At 41.8% G+C, this 12,590-nt stretch overlaps 1 protein-coding gene across 2 annotated transcripts in view; it reads right to left on the reverse strand.

The window, feature by feature from the left end:
- LOC310866856 (hyccin 2) overlaps window positions 1-12,590 on the reverse strand; it is a 66,695-nt gene that overhangs the window by 34,482 nt on the left and 19,623 nt on the right. For both annotated transcript variants that reach the window (XM_083776624.1, XM_083776623.1), the window contains exons 3-5: window positions 6,601-6,680; window positions 5,003-5,104; window positions 2,885-3,064 (exon numbers count right to left, since the gene is read on the reverse strand). In XM_083776624.1, the coding sequence (XP_083632750.1) occupies window positions 2,885-3,064; window positions 5,003-5,104; window positions 6,601-6,651 (333 nt within the window). In that variant the 5' untranslated portion in view covers window positions 6,652-6,680. The remainder of the gene's footprint in view (window positions 1-2,884; window positions 3,065-5,002; window positions 5,105-6,600; window positions 6,681-12,590) is intronic.

The raw sequence follows: 12,590 nt of genomic DNA on the forward strand, positions 1-12,590 counted from the left end.
ATGCTAACATGCTAATGCTATCATGCTAATGCTAACATGCTAACATGCTAATGCTAACATGCTAATTTTTAAGTTTTCATTTTTTTCATTTTTTTCATTTTTTTTCAATTTTTCATTTTTTTCCATTTTTTCCATTTTTTTAAGTTCTTTAAATTTTTTTATTTAATTTTTATTTTTTTGAAAATATTTTTTTATAAACGTGTGTGTGTGTGTGTGTGTGTGTGTGTGTGTGTGTGTGTGTGTGTGCGTGCGTGCGTGCGTGCATGCGTGCGTGCGTGCGTGCACTTGCGAGAGCTGTGTAAAGGCCAGCCAATAGGAAGACAGGGTGTGTGTGTGCGTGCGTGCATGCGTGCGTGCGTGCTCTTGCGAGAGCTGTGTAAAGGCCATCCAATTGCACAAATAGCAGACCTACAAGCCCACAAGGTATCGCAGAGCAACTCATTGAGATCTTGTAACTTTAATTTCAGCCCTGTAATTAAGCTCTTATATGTCTCAGCTGTGGAAGTGTAAAAGACAAACAAGTGGCGCGCAACTTGAAGGTCTTGATCTTGAATGGTCTTGAATGGGGGGAAACTATGCCCGAACAAATTGCTCTATCGCAAAAAGTAAAAGTCGAATGCAAATAATTTCTTCGCTGTGAGTGGCCTGAGATATTGAGGTACACCATGTGCGATTGTGGTGTTGGTACGATCGAAAATGTGGTTATAAGAGCGAGTTAAGAATTGTCATCGCGATAATTTCCTCGTAAGATTTCTACAATGGATGTCAATGAGCAGCTTGACTGTATTTGTGTCACTTAAAAGGCCGTAGTTCACATTCTGTATGTCTCTGTGTTTTGGTGGTCACATTGTGTGAAAGAGGACATGTGTGGCTACAAAATGACCAAAGGACATGCGTGTAAAGTGAATATTTTGGCCGGGACGGCAATTTGTTTGGTAAATTTTCAAGGAAAGATTTTCTGTTTGTACACTCTAGTGAAAGAAGCCCTGCACTCTAAGTTGGCACTAATTAGGCGAAACGGCCTGCGATTGAACTGAGATTTCGGAAAAACCGTTTAACGTATTCGAATACGGTTTGAACCACGAAAAAGTCCAGAGTCGTGTGAGCTTTCTAAAGTTTAAATCACGTTTCTACGACAAAGTATGCCAGAGTAATGAGGCTGCAAAAGTGAGGTTGATTTAGAGATCAATCCCATACATTGTCAATGGGAGGAAAAAACTATAAATAAAGTTAAATATTTTAAAAAGTATAAACTTTTTCAAAACAACTTTTTCACCAATTAAAGTTCAAACATAGATGAACATTATAAAGTTTGAATGAAGTTTCAAAGTGAAAGTATGACGGAGTAATAAGAGCTCAAAAAAGTTAACTGTGAAAAATGGGACCTTTTTTCCATCGACTCTCACTATAAAGAATGTAAAAAAAAAGTTAAAAAGTTAAAAAGTATAAAAAGTATAAAACTTTGTAAAAAAAAAAAAACAAGCATAAATAACTGCAAAGAGCTGAACAGTTTGAAGTTTGAACTACATTTCTAGCATAAAGTATGTGGAAGTAGTTACGTGACAAAAAAAGTGGCGGAAATTGGAATAAAGAAGTATAAATAAATAAATAAATATAAACTGGCAGTAACAATTGTGTGCTCGCTGAGGCGAGCCCACAATAATAATAAAGTGTCACAGTTACAAGAGTCTGGTTGCCCATTCGGGCAACCACACTAATTAGATTACCCGTTACTGAAAAAAATAACGACGTTAGGTAGCTCCGTTTGTTTAAACGCCGTTATACCCAACACTGGTCTTCGCCCACACCCTAATCCCAGTTGGCTGTGCCTAGTTGGCTGTTCCCTATAAAGGCTCAGTTGAACTTCTGCTCTGGAGAGGACGACAGCAGTTTGCAGCAGAGACTCGGTTCCTCTGTCCTCCACCCTTTGCCTGCCCTTTTGTTTGTTTTAGTTTCTTTGACTTCGATTCCGTTCTGTTCTGTAAGTTTTGCCTTAGCTCCTTTTGTTATCTGTTTGTTCCCTTTAAGAGTAAAACCCCAGTTTGTTATTATTATTATATCTGTAGTATTTGTCTAATTTAACTCACTGTCCTTTTGTAAGGGTGTTAGGTCCCTTTTTGTTTTTCTCCTTATTGTAATTCTGTTAGTTAGGTTAGTTAGGGTTTAGTATTGTATTTTTGTTCTTTGTTAGGGATTGAGTTAGGGGTAAACCTTTATTTTCTAGATAGATACTTTTGCTATGTAAACCGCACCCTGAAGCCAATACTTATTTGTGAACTGAAAAGCTGACAAGCACAATTAATTTGAATCCATTGTCTCTGTGGACAAAGAAAAGAGCTACAACAATAAACTAAAGTTATTTTTCAACCCTGTCTCCTCTCACATTATGTTGTTTACCTTCACCCTAGACGAAGGTGCGTAACAGCCTAGCAATACAATTACCTCTTATTTTGGCCAATCGTTCAGTCAATTTATGTTGGTAAGTTTTTTTTTTTTTTTAAGATATTTTTTTGCGGCTTACGCCTTTTATTGATTTTTGAAGGGACAGACAGTAGGCTGACAGGAAACGGGAGAGAGATGGGGGGATGACATGCAGTAAAGGCCGTGTCGGGTCCGGGAGTCGAACCCGCGGCACACTGCGACTGGATTACCAGTCCGGTGCCCAGACCGTTACGCTACGGCCTGGGCCTGTTGGTAAGTTTTGCCCCTCTCTTCACTAGCACCCAGTCCAAACAGGGACACAAAAATGGCACAAAGCAAACAGCATCACAACACGTTTTGAAATCACGAGGGACAAACTTATCTCTTGATGACACCGTTAACTTCAGCCCTTTACCCATTATTACTGCTACCACTGTTATGCCCAAGACGTATTGGCACCCACCAGGTTATACATGCCCAGGAGGAGAGCCTCGATGCACCCATTACTCTGGCGGTCCCTACTGGCGGTGACGCGAAGGTACACCCACACCAGCTCTGGTAGGAACTGCAGGGTGAAGCGCCGCAGGCGGTCCTCAGAGCTCCGGTAGAGCTCGAAGAGCTGGTGACACACAGGCTCGAGGAGCTGGAGGGACACAGAGACAAGAAATGCATGTTGACATTTATTTTATTTATCATAAACCAGTGAAAACCTCGTATCTCGTCTTACTCGTATTTCACACTCACTATTTCGAAAAAGACCGAAAACTAGGCACTAGGCACCCACTCGTACTAGGCACCCAAACAGTTAATACCTAAATTGTCAAATAGTATGTGAGAAAGAGGCAAACGTGAAAATAGCCGATCTAGAAGATTTTGTGATTGTAGTGCGGCTACATAAATGTAATGCTTACAATTTCACGTGCTTATCAGTTCAAATATGATTATTTTTGGGGGGTCACGGCTTGAGAAGTTTGGGAACCCTTGGTCTAGGGCACTCAAAAATCGGGATCAAAGCTGAAACGATAGAGTCTGAAGGAAAGTACGGAAGGAGAATAATAAGGAGGAAGCGAAGGGGATCGCGGAGGAGTTAAGATGAGCTGCAGCGGCCTGCCCCCGACTTATCTCACTCAATCTCCTGCTTCCCCTTTCTTGATTTGCCCTCCTGATAAACTTCATTCACATGCTTCCTACATTTTGACTCAGATCAGTCATTCTAGATAGTTAGAGGAATGCAGTGAGGCTTTATCTTGCCGTACCGCAGATTTAAAGATAAGATTCACTCGTATTTTTTTCTTCCCACCATAATAGTGCATTGACGTGAAGAGGGAAAGTTTTATCCCCAATCAATCAATAGGAATTGATTAAGCCGAGACGATGAATCGCTATGATGCAGGCATAGGCAGGTTTGATGGAAGGACATGTTCACACTGTCTAGGCTCTCTAAGGGTTGGGCTACCAACTGGAAAAACAGCACGTGTGCGTGTGTGTGTGTGTACGGTAGCTGACCCTGCAATGAGTACCCTCTCATTATTGAATTGGCTTTGATTGATTTGTTCCTCAATCTAATCAGCAATACACACACATGCAATACACAAACATGCACACATGCATATACATGCACTACTAGACTCTAGTGCATCTAGTCTAGTGACTACGCACGCACGCACGCTAATGGGATTGTGTAGTCAGAATGACAACTCTAATGTTTGTAGTACTGAATGAAAGAGTGGAAAAGAGAGACAGAAGGAGCCACTGACTGTTAATGTTAGTCTGAGTGATATTATGGACCTGTGTGGTTACAGTAAGTGCTTCAGAATTATTTTTCAATAAAATGGAAATTATGAATCATTACTGGTATAGAAACAAGGAAAAGAAAGAAAATCATAAAACTTAGTGTCAGGCCCAAAATGTGATTCCGTGTACAGAGACACTACTACACACAAACATCGTGCGATGTCTGTATTGGTATATAGCACACATGTGCATGTACAGTACAGTAATAGCAATGTAACACTTAATCCTGATTTATACTAGATGTGTGTGGGTATCGTGCACCGAACATAGCAGATCAGCAAGCTCCCAATGCAGCTCTGGCAGATCTGCTATTTTGTATGTGTGACACTCGCATAAGGATCATGTGTGCCGTGCGTGTATTTTGGGTGTTGTGGGCAGCAGATGTCACACCCTGAGTGTGACATCTCACAGGTAACAAGGCTGGCACTGCAACTGTGACTGTCCACCTTATCCTCCCAGAACACAGCCAGTGTGTCCCTGTGTGTGTGTGTGTCCGTGTGTGTGTGTCCGTGTGTGTGTGTGTGTGTGTGTGTGTGTGTGTGTGTGTGTGTGTGTGTGTGTCCCCGTGCGTGCGTGCGTGCGTGCGTGCGTGTGCGTGCGTGCGTGCGTGTGATAAGGAAAGTCACAAGAAATACATTTCCCTGAGCTTGAAAACAACACTGCATAGAAAATCCTCAATGGATCCTTACTGGTATTTTTTCCCCACAGTTTTGACTGTGTATGTCTGTGTATCATGTGTGTAAAGGAACTTGGCATTGAATCATGATTATGCAGGTATGTGTATTACCTCATTGCTGGGGTCCTGGATGACTCTGTAGAGAGCTGGCACCAGGGACTTCTTCAGGTGGAGGCTGCCTGCATAGATGGGGATGTGGGCTTCTGGCAGGGTCTGGGGTGAGAGGAGACAAGAACACAGTGTATATCCATCCACATATCCAATCTGCAAAGATATGTACTATCTACTAGGGAGTGTCTGGAGTTCAAAAGTCTGAACTCCAGTCATGTCAACGCTGTTTGAACCAACGCTTCTCTCAAACAGCATCAACAACATAGTGTTCATGCAGGTGTCGTGCACCGAACACAGCACATCTACAGCGCCCAACACACATAGCACACATACGATTAGCTGCTAATGACATTGATTCAAGCATTGCACGTGTGTCAATCAATCTGTGTGTCAAATAAGTTGTGTGTGCCTGACTGTCTCTACATGTTGATAAGATATAGCAAGCGTTCTCCTTAGCACAGAACACAGCCTGGTCATTTTGACTGAAGATAGAACACAGTGTGCCTGAGTGGCCCGATCACATACTGACTCACTGTGTTCTGCTTCGCTCCCTCTCTACCTCCCTCCCTCCCCGACGTCTGTTCATCACATACTCCCTCCGCCCATAATAACAGCCCCCCTAGATCTGGTCTATAGCTAAGTTAAGGACTTCTCCTTAACGCTATGGAACTTTCAACTTCATGCACACGCATGAAACTGAAAATATAAAATGACACCGACTGTCAACTGCGCTGCAAAAATAAAAAGAACACTTTTACTCACCAATGCAAAGACGGTTTTGTGGAGTTGAAAGCCTACTTTCCCTAGTGGACCCACTCTGAGCACCCCACCACATGTGTAAAATGCACTTTTTGGTCAAAATAGAAATTATTTCACAAAAAAATGTTTAGTTACTCCACTACGCCCTCTACAGATCTTGCCTATAGAAAAATCCCATTGACCAGATCTTTCCTGCCAGTGAAATATTTTCTTTTCTGGCCAAAAAGTGCATTTTATGTGTGTGGTGGGGGGCTCAGAGTGTGTCTTTCGACACCACAAAACAGTCTGTGAGTAGGGAAATTGTTCTTATTATTTTTGCAGCAGTCGACACTAGGCTGTGCTGCATTTCATGTGTGTCGAGAGTAACATACCACTAAGGAGAAGACCAGAGCTAACATCCCCAACCTCATAAACCTCTTACCTTCACTTCGGCCATCCTTCTTGCTATTGGACGCTAAACTAAATTTTCATCCATTTATAGCCTCTCCATTTGACACACACACACACACACACACACACACACACACACACACACACACACACACACACACACACACACACACACACACACACACACACACACACACACACACACACACACACACACACACACACACACACACACAATAGCTTTCCGGGTCCACTACTGTACATCAAATTATAATCCCCATAGGAATCAAATAGTACTGAGGTTCTCACACACACACCCCCCCCCCCCTTTGCCAGCACTCTTCCACTCAGAAGGAGTGGTTCCCTGGATGAATGCCACTCCAAGGATGACTGCCACACAAGCGTATCAGTGTCACGAGTCACGAGCTAGTGCCACGCCAGGATCTTACCTTGAATTCTGAGAGCCATTCCTCCACGACGCCACGCTCCGAACCCAACATCTTCCTCAGAGCCCCCCCACCTCAGCTGCCTGACGGAGGAAGAGGGATATGGAGATCAGAGATACGGGAAACGGGATAGAACGAAAAGTATCAATTACTGCAATGTAGAACTACTCAGTTACAAATAAAAGTCTGGTAATCGACTTGTAATTTCATGGATTGCCATTCTTAGTGTTTTTTTTGTTTTGTTTTACTGTTAAAAATGTTCTTTTGGGGCAAATGGCGATCCAAATGAATAAAGCATAAAGATGGTGCTGGAATTTCCAGAGCTGCTACAAAAAACAGGGCGACATTGTGTTCACACACAAGTAACACGCCTACTACTAACTCCTCAATAAAAGCACGCACAATTACTTAACTTGTTCCCAAAAGGTTGCTGTGCAACCTTCTACAGAACTCTAATAGTTGTGACGGCCCCCTGGGCCTTTAAGTCTACTATGGGGTTCTCTGTGTGTGTGGCTGTGCCTTTAACAAGTCCATTGCAGTATTGGAGGGCGGAGCCAGAGATGATGAGTGGAAGGGGAGACACCTGGCCATTGTCTCTCCAAACACTATTTAAGAGACCTGCTCTCACAGCACTTCAGGTCTGCATTTCTCCACAGGCTGCAGGGGCGGCCGCAGGAGAGAACCTTTGTTCATTTGCAGGAGAGAACCTTTGTTCATTTGTTTGTTGTTTTGGTTATAAGTTTTGGGCAGCATGTTTCCCTGCCAATTTAAGTTGGAAACTTTGATTCAATTCTTGAATTACTATTATTCAAGTATGAAATAAAATACTTATTTTTTGGATTGTCCTCCGGTGTGGTTTCCCCTTCTTGGTTATGGCCTCAGAGCCAGCTATAACATAGTCAACAGTAACTCAATCTGGGAACCCATCGGCAAAAAGAAAAAACAGAAAAAACAGCACCCTCTGCTGTTTGTTTCCTTTGAATTTGCCTCTTGGCCTCAGCCCTCCACTTCCTGTGGTGTGCCTGTGTTTTCAGTCCCCCAATCAACAGTCTATACACATTCTGAATGGCCTTGCTGACAGATTCGGTAGCGCAGCACAGAATCTGTTCTTGAGAGATTAACTATAACTGAATATACTGTATATTACACAGAATCATTTACAAAATCACAAATTATCATTTATTTTGTTTAAATTCTTATGTACATTTATATTGTTTTGTAATTTAAAAAATGTCCTTCCGTCTTTATTAACTGCAATTTATGGAAAAGGTTCACCCACTCTTTACACTGTAAACATCAGATGTGACAATAAACCCCATCAGATGTGACAATAAACCCCATCAGATGTGACAATAAACCCCATCAGATGTGACAATAAACCCCATCAGATGTGACAATAAACCCCATCAGATGTGACAATAAACTTTAAGGTGAAGTTGAACCTCATTCAGTCGAGTATATGAAACCTGAAGTGATCATGTATCTAAGATGACTGCAGTAAACAATATATACAAAGAACTGTGCACTGCAGCTAGATATTAAAGTTGAAAGAAATTAATAATAGTATGTTTTCTTCCCAATTTTACTGGTCTCCATAGCATCTTGTACCCAGGGAAACAATTAATGTTGGGCTGTGGGTGGAAGGCTTGATCCACGTTCTCTGTATTGAGAAGCTAAAATTAACCACAGCAGACTGCCTAAAATAATCCTTCGGAAAGCATCACATGGAAAATGTATCCAAATTAATTATCCCATGAAAAGGCAAGCCGTGTTTGCTTAGGCTGGCTATGAATGAGGCATGTGTCTCAGTGCAAGTGAGGGAGTGAGGGAGTGTGTGTGTGTGTGTGTGTGTGTGTGTGTGTGTGTGTGTGTGTGTGTGTGTGTGTGTGTGTGTGTGTGTGTGTGTGTGTGTACACACATAAGGTTGGTACTGGTAGTATGGGAATGGGAAAGCTACATGCTCCAGTGACTTTTTGGATTCCAGTTGAGGGTGTTAATTCAAGAGATGCAGGGCGATAAGTCGCCAACGGGGTATCCCGACCTGACATTTCATGTTTTACTAAAGAGCTGGGGAACATTACTGAACAAAAATTCTAATTCTAATAGCATTTTAATTATTTTTTCACACACACACACACACACACACACACACACACACACACACTCACACTCACACTCACACTCACACACTCTCAATTCTGACACTAAAGTGTCAGATTTGGTATTTTTCAGACCATGGTCATGAGACATGGGTTGAGCTGCTTTAGTTGCGTCATCATCCACATTTTGCCGTCTTAGCATTTCAACACTCTAGAAAACAGCTTTGTCTTGCTCAACAGCTTGTTGGGTTTTCTACTTGATAGGATTATGGATTAGGACTAAGTGTATGTATTTTTCATTTCAAAAAGTGAGAAGTTCCCATTGATATTTCAGGCGTTAGTCGGTTGGTTTAACTGGCTGTGTAAGGTTAGGTTTGATGGATTGATTGAAGTATTTATTAACATATTGGAGAATTACAGTACATTAGTAGTAGTCAACCCCTCTCCTCAAACACACTTTCCATTGGTTTCGCCATCTTATCATAGTGTAGTAGTTTAAGATAGTAAATTATTTGAGTTCAGTTATTCCAAAAAAGAAAGTCGGATTAGTCGGTTCAATCAAAATCTATCCAGTATAAATATAGCGTATGAGAAAGGGAAAGTTACAAACTGAACAGTGTTGCAAGATAACAGTGGCACCAACAAATAGGTTTACATTTGTTGGAGCCACATTAGGTTTAGTGGAGAGCCTAATCCTTGTTTTGTCATAAATTGAACAGGGCTTTTATGGGGTAATGAGAGTCATGTGAAAGCCTGTGTGTGACTATGGCCCAATCTAACATCATAACCAAATCAAAACAATTCAATGAAATTACATTCACTTTGCGACGCACTCTCAACGAAAATAAAACTGAAATCATAACTCTCCAGCTCCCTAGGTGCGTAAAATTCTAAAGTCCATCCCTTCGTTAGAAATCTTGGTGTTATTTTTTATAAAGATTAAAATTTTAAGCACCGCCCCCGAGAAAACGAGATAAACTTACCTTTGTAATCGATGCCATGCCTGAGACCCTGAGATTTGTTTTATTGCCAATAATTAGGGGGGGGGGGGGGGGGGGGGGGGGGGGGGGGAATTAATTGGCATGTTTTAGCATTTTTTGCTAACGGACGATCGCGTCCACCTAAAAACGGCCAAAATCCTAGCACATATGCTTTATTTGCATTTTGCATTATGGCTCATAATCTGCTCAAAATGCGATATTCTGGGCTTCATTCGAGCTTTATTTGACTTAGATATGCCAAAAACTATGATCACCCGGACGATTCACCTCTGCTGCTGTCCTTTGAAAAAACTAGCCGATGTTTACTAGAGTAAACTAATTGTCGGCCGGAACTAATTGTCTGCCATTTTAGCTGTTTGGTCAAAAACGTCTGGCACTGGTGGGCTACCGCCTCCTACAGCACTGGCGCTGAACCAGTTAAGCTGTAAATAAACAAATTAGCTCTATTGTTTTTCCTATTAAGAATCATTGCCAAGGTAAAATCCTACCTCCCCCCTAAACAGCTGGAGATGGTCATTCACGCTATTATAATCCTCACAAATCGATTACTGCAATTCTCTGTACATTGGCATCGACCAGGCATCACTCAGGCGTTTGCAACTAGTGCAGAATGCAGCTGCCCGTCTTCTCACTGGCACAAAAAACGAGACCACATCACCCCAGTTCTGGCCTCTCTCCATTGGCTCCCTGCTAAGAATTGATTTTAAGGTTATTTTATTTGTTTTTAAAAACACGTCATAGCCTCTCACCCTCCTACCTCTCTGACTTAATTGTGCCCTATGACCCACCTAGAGTTTTAAGGTCTGCGGACAAGTTGCTGCTGGTCGAGCCTACTAGCAAGAGGAGCAGAGTGACCGTGCTTTTGCGGGCCCCAGGCTCTGGCACATGCTGCCCCCCCTCCCCATTAGATCCACCCAGTCAAATACTCAAAACTCATCTGTTCTCCCTTGCTTTTAATTGCACCTGAGCGCTCTCTGTCTTCCGTTATTCTGCTCTGTGCTAATGTATGCTCTTGTTTTATATTTTATGGTCTCGTTCACGTTTCCTGCCATTTTGTATTGTTGCTTTATATTGCTTTGTTTTGTTGTTTTGACCTTGTTCAGCACTTTGGTCAGCCTCGTCTGTTGTAAATGTGCTATAGAAATAAAGTTTGATTTGATTTCCGTTACTTAACCACATGAACTCTAGCATCCATATTCTGGGAAAGTCATAATAGACTAGCATTCACTGAAAACAGCAGACTGTTTTAATACTATTAACATTTGGACACTGAATGGCATCCTAAAATCTACATTTTCCACTTTCCATTCATAATTTATGAGCCCCTTCTCACACCGCCTCACAATCTCTGTCGTCTATTTTTTACCCCCTCTCCTCTTTAATCCTAATTAAAAAAAGTTCCAAAGGGGTCAGGGTTGTCAATTATATACCATTATTTATGTGACATTAAATACTTTCTCAACTGTAAGTACTTTGGGCCTGATTCACCAAGGAAATTTACGACCAGGTGAAAATGAAGTGACTAAAGGAGGTTGTATTTTTGGTGCCATTCATCAAACGTGGCATACCTGCCTTCATCTGTGTGTATCGCGGCTATTATAAAACTATTGTTGATCATTATTATTATTTAGAGGTATCTCTAATTTTGAACAGGAAGAGGAGGAAATTTGTTTCGGTTGTAACCAAGCTTCCATGACAAGGTGTTATTATGCCGTTCGAAGCGCTAGTCTAAGCAAGTAATAAACAAGAACCCACGTCTATTACACAAACATTTAGCCAAAGTTCATATATTTACGATATGAAAACCATGCACCTGTGACTAGGGTTGCCACCAGTTACTTAAAATACGGATTTGTCCGTTATTTGAGCGCTAAATGATGCGTCCCGTATTGAATCAATACGGAATGCGGTTTGTTCCGTATTTTCCTAAATGCCCCCTGCGCGATCTGTCACACAAACGTCAACACTGAATTTAACAAAAATGAACAAAATAAAACAGGAACTATTAAAGACAGCACAATTGTTCTGGCGCGGGGGTCACGCAGGACCTCCCATGAGCATAAACAAAAACCTCCCCCTGATTTCCGATATGCATGCGTGTGTTGCTCTGCTCAGTCTGCTGCTCTCCTCTGCGCTGTGCCAAATCCAGTGCCTGTCTCGCCGGCTGGCCGCACCGCGCTGTCTATAGGCTACTACAAGTTCTACAACAGCTGATTCTCCACCGGGTCCGGCTCAAAAAAGAAAACGCCTTAAAAAATATAGACGTGAGTGTGGGGAAGAGGCAAATCCCTGGCTTGACAGCATCACAGGAGTTGAATATAAAGCAAATGGCAAAGTATGTTGGCGTATGTTTTGTTTTCTATGGCGCATGGGGGACTGTTTGATAGCAAACAGCATGCTTCAAGGATCAACAGTATGATCACAGAACACCCAACAACAAGTGAGGAAGTGTCACAGCTCATCATGACTGAAACTGCCCCTGAGATCGTGTTTATCTGTGTTTTTATAAGATGTCAATCAGTAGGTATTTCTATTTCCAGGGCTGTCCATTTCAATGCCAATGGCTGCTGATGTGGGCATATAGCCAAACTATTTCAGTAGACTATTATGGTTGATTGTTTATTAATTAAGTCTAATAAATAAACATGTATTTAATATAAATGAATCAATTTAATTAAATATTGCGCCCATTTAATTAAAGAACAACTCACATTCAGAATCAGAACTCTTATGTTGTTATAAACAGAATAGGCTACTTCATAATGGACAGTTATTAAATACAGTAGGCCTATATGGTACAGTATGTGAAATCATCCATCCATCCATCTTCAACCGCTTATCCGTAGTCGGGTCGCGGGGGCAACAGCTCCACCAGAGAGCCCCAGACTTCCCT

This window comes from Protomyctophum parallelum (genome assembly GCF_964188405.1).
Source record: "Protomyctophum parallelum genome assembly, chromosome: 11".
NCBI lineage: Eukaryota > Metazoa > Chordata > Actinopteri > Myctophiformes > Myctophidae > Protomyctophum > Protomyctophum parallelum.